The sequence below is a fragment of the Austrofundulus limnaeus genome, unplaced genomic scaffold, assembly GCF_001266775.1.
Source record: "Austrofundulus limnaeus strain Quisiro unplaced genomic scaffold, Austrofundulus_limnaeus-1.0 Scaffold82, whole genome shotgun sequence".
In the NCBI taxonomy this organism is placed as follows: domain Eukaryota; kingdom Metazoa; phylum Chordata; class Actinopteri; order Cyprinodontiformes; family Rivulidae; genus Austrofundulus; species Austrofundulus limnaeus.
Window position 1 is genome coordinate 1,896,778 of NW_013952484.1, and position 1,982 is coordinate 1,898,759.

The 1,982-nt window shown below is 50.9% G+C and overlaps 1 protein-coding gene across 1 annotated transcript; it reads left to right on the forward strand.

Moving 5' to 3' along the window:
- Positions 1-8: 8 nt before the first annotated feature.
- Positions 9-1,982, forward strand: LOC106519755 (uncharacterized; the record flags this gene model as incomplete). The annotated part of the gene is given in 2 exon segments (XM_014011548.1): positions 9-862; positions 970-1,982. Coding segments are annotated over 2 exon segments (723 nt in total). The 5' UTR covers positions 9-156.

The following is a 1,982-nucleotide window of genomic DNA, read 5'->3' on the forward strand; positions in this document are numbered from 1 at the left end:
CCCTCCGATGGAGCCTTCTTTAGCCGCTTATTTGGCTCCGTCTCACAACCAGGGTGTGAGCGGGCCCACCCTGCTCCCTGCAGATTCTCTTCGGCACAGCTGGAGAAAATCTACAAAGCCCAAGGTAACACCACCCATGCGCTGAGCTCCGTCACCATGCTTCAGACCTACCAGGCCATGGCCTTGGCTGAACTGGCGGCTCAGATGCCGCAGGAAAACCCCCTTTTACCCCTGCTGAACGAGATCAGACTGGCGTCAGACCACATCCTGCGTGTGTCCCGCTGTGCAGCGTTGGCTCTGGGGAAAGGAATGGCTTCTACTGTGGTGGCGCAGAGGCACCTGTGGCTAATGCTCTCAGACGTTCCCGACAAGGACAGAGCGGCCTACTTGGATGAACCGATAACGYCTACAAGACTGTTTGGTCAAGCGCTTGACGTCATCCAAACCAAATTTGAACAGAGGAAGAAGCGGGCTGAGGCACTTCGCTGCATCATCCCCAGATGCGACGCGAGGCCCAAGGCCCCGAGCACATCCAGGTCTGCGTCTCATCCTCCTCCGTTCAAGAAGGAGGTGACGCCCGGGACTTCAAAGGCCCAGCCCGCCGAACCTTCCAGCAAGCCGCAGCCTCCCCGTCAATCGGCATGGAGCAAAGGCCCCCTCCGAGACAGCAGGACAGTTCAACGGCTCGGAAGAAGAAGTCAAAGTCCTCCTAAGAGCAGGACTGTCTTCACAGGGACTTCAAAAACAGAGAGACAATGTTCAGCTGCAGTTGAAAAGACATTTAAATGTTTGTGTTTCAGAAAACGGCCCCAAGAGGCGTCGGGTTTCAAATGTTCAGTCTCCTCTGTTAATGTACCGAAAAATAAACAAAAAACGTGTAGCCCCCTCCCTAGGTGCAAATTGTGTTTTAAAATGCAAAACTTTAATAAACAGTTCTGCAAATGTTTTCAATGTGTCATTAAAGAATTATCTTTGTGCACAAATGAACACAATAAGCTGCGGGCGACAGTCAATAATGTTGTCCCTTCCCCATCCAGTGGAAGGCAGCAGCGACACGTCTCCAACAGGAAGGCAAGTCAGTCGCTTAGCAACACGACTCCCTCTCTGGCGCGCATGCGCACCCTCTCCATGGGTACAAAGAACTGTTGCTATGGGTTACAGGCTGCAGTTCCGCGTCAGGCCGCCTCGCTTTCGGGCCATTGTAAACAMAGTGATGACAAACGAGGCAGCCGCCATTTTAAGAGAGGAAATTTGCACGTTGCTAACAAAGAGAGCTATTCGAGTGGTTCCAGTTGCAGAAACACAAAATGGTCTGTACAGCCGTTATTTTCTTGTTCCGAAGAAAGGGGGCGGCCTGCCGCCTATTTTGGATCTGAGAGTGTTAAACCGGTACCTTCAAACATACAGGTTYAAAATGTTAACGCTCAAACAGCTAATTCACTCGATCAGCCCGGGCGATTGGTTTGCGACCATCGATATTACAGATGCCTATTTTCACAAAGCGATTCACCCGGAGCACAGAAAATATCTCAGGTTCGCCTTCAAGGATGTAGCCTACGAGTATCTGGTGCTACCGTTCGGTCTACCGCTAGCTCCTCGCACCTTTTCAAAAGTGTGTAGAAGCTGCGTTGACTCCCCTCAGGGAAAGGGGGGTCCGTCTGTTAGCATATTTAGATGACTGGGCTCTGATCGCAAGCTCCAAGGAGCAAACATTAGATCAGCTGTCTCAGGTTCTGTCACACATTCAGGCTTTAGGGTTTTTAGTAAACACCCAGAAAAGTCYATTAACACCAAGTCAGCAGTTTTCGTTCCTCGGACTAGAAATCTGCTCCTTGTCAAGCAGGGCATCACCTCTCAGAAAACAGAGCGGCCGCATTTCACCACTGCTTAGCTCAGTTTCAACTGGGACGCAAACTGAGCTTCAAAACYGTACTACAGTTACTGGGAATGATGGCTTCCATGATTTCACTAGTACCACTCGG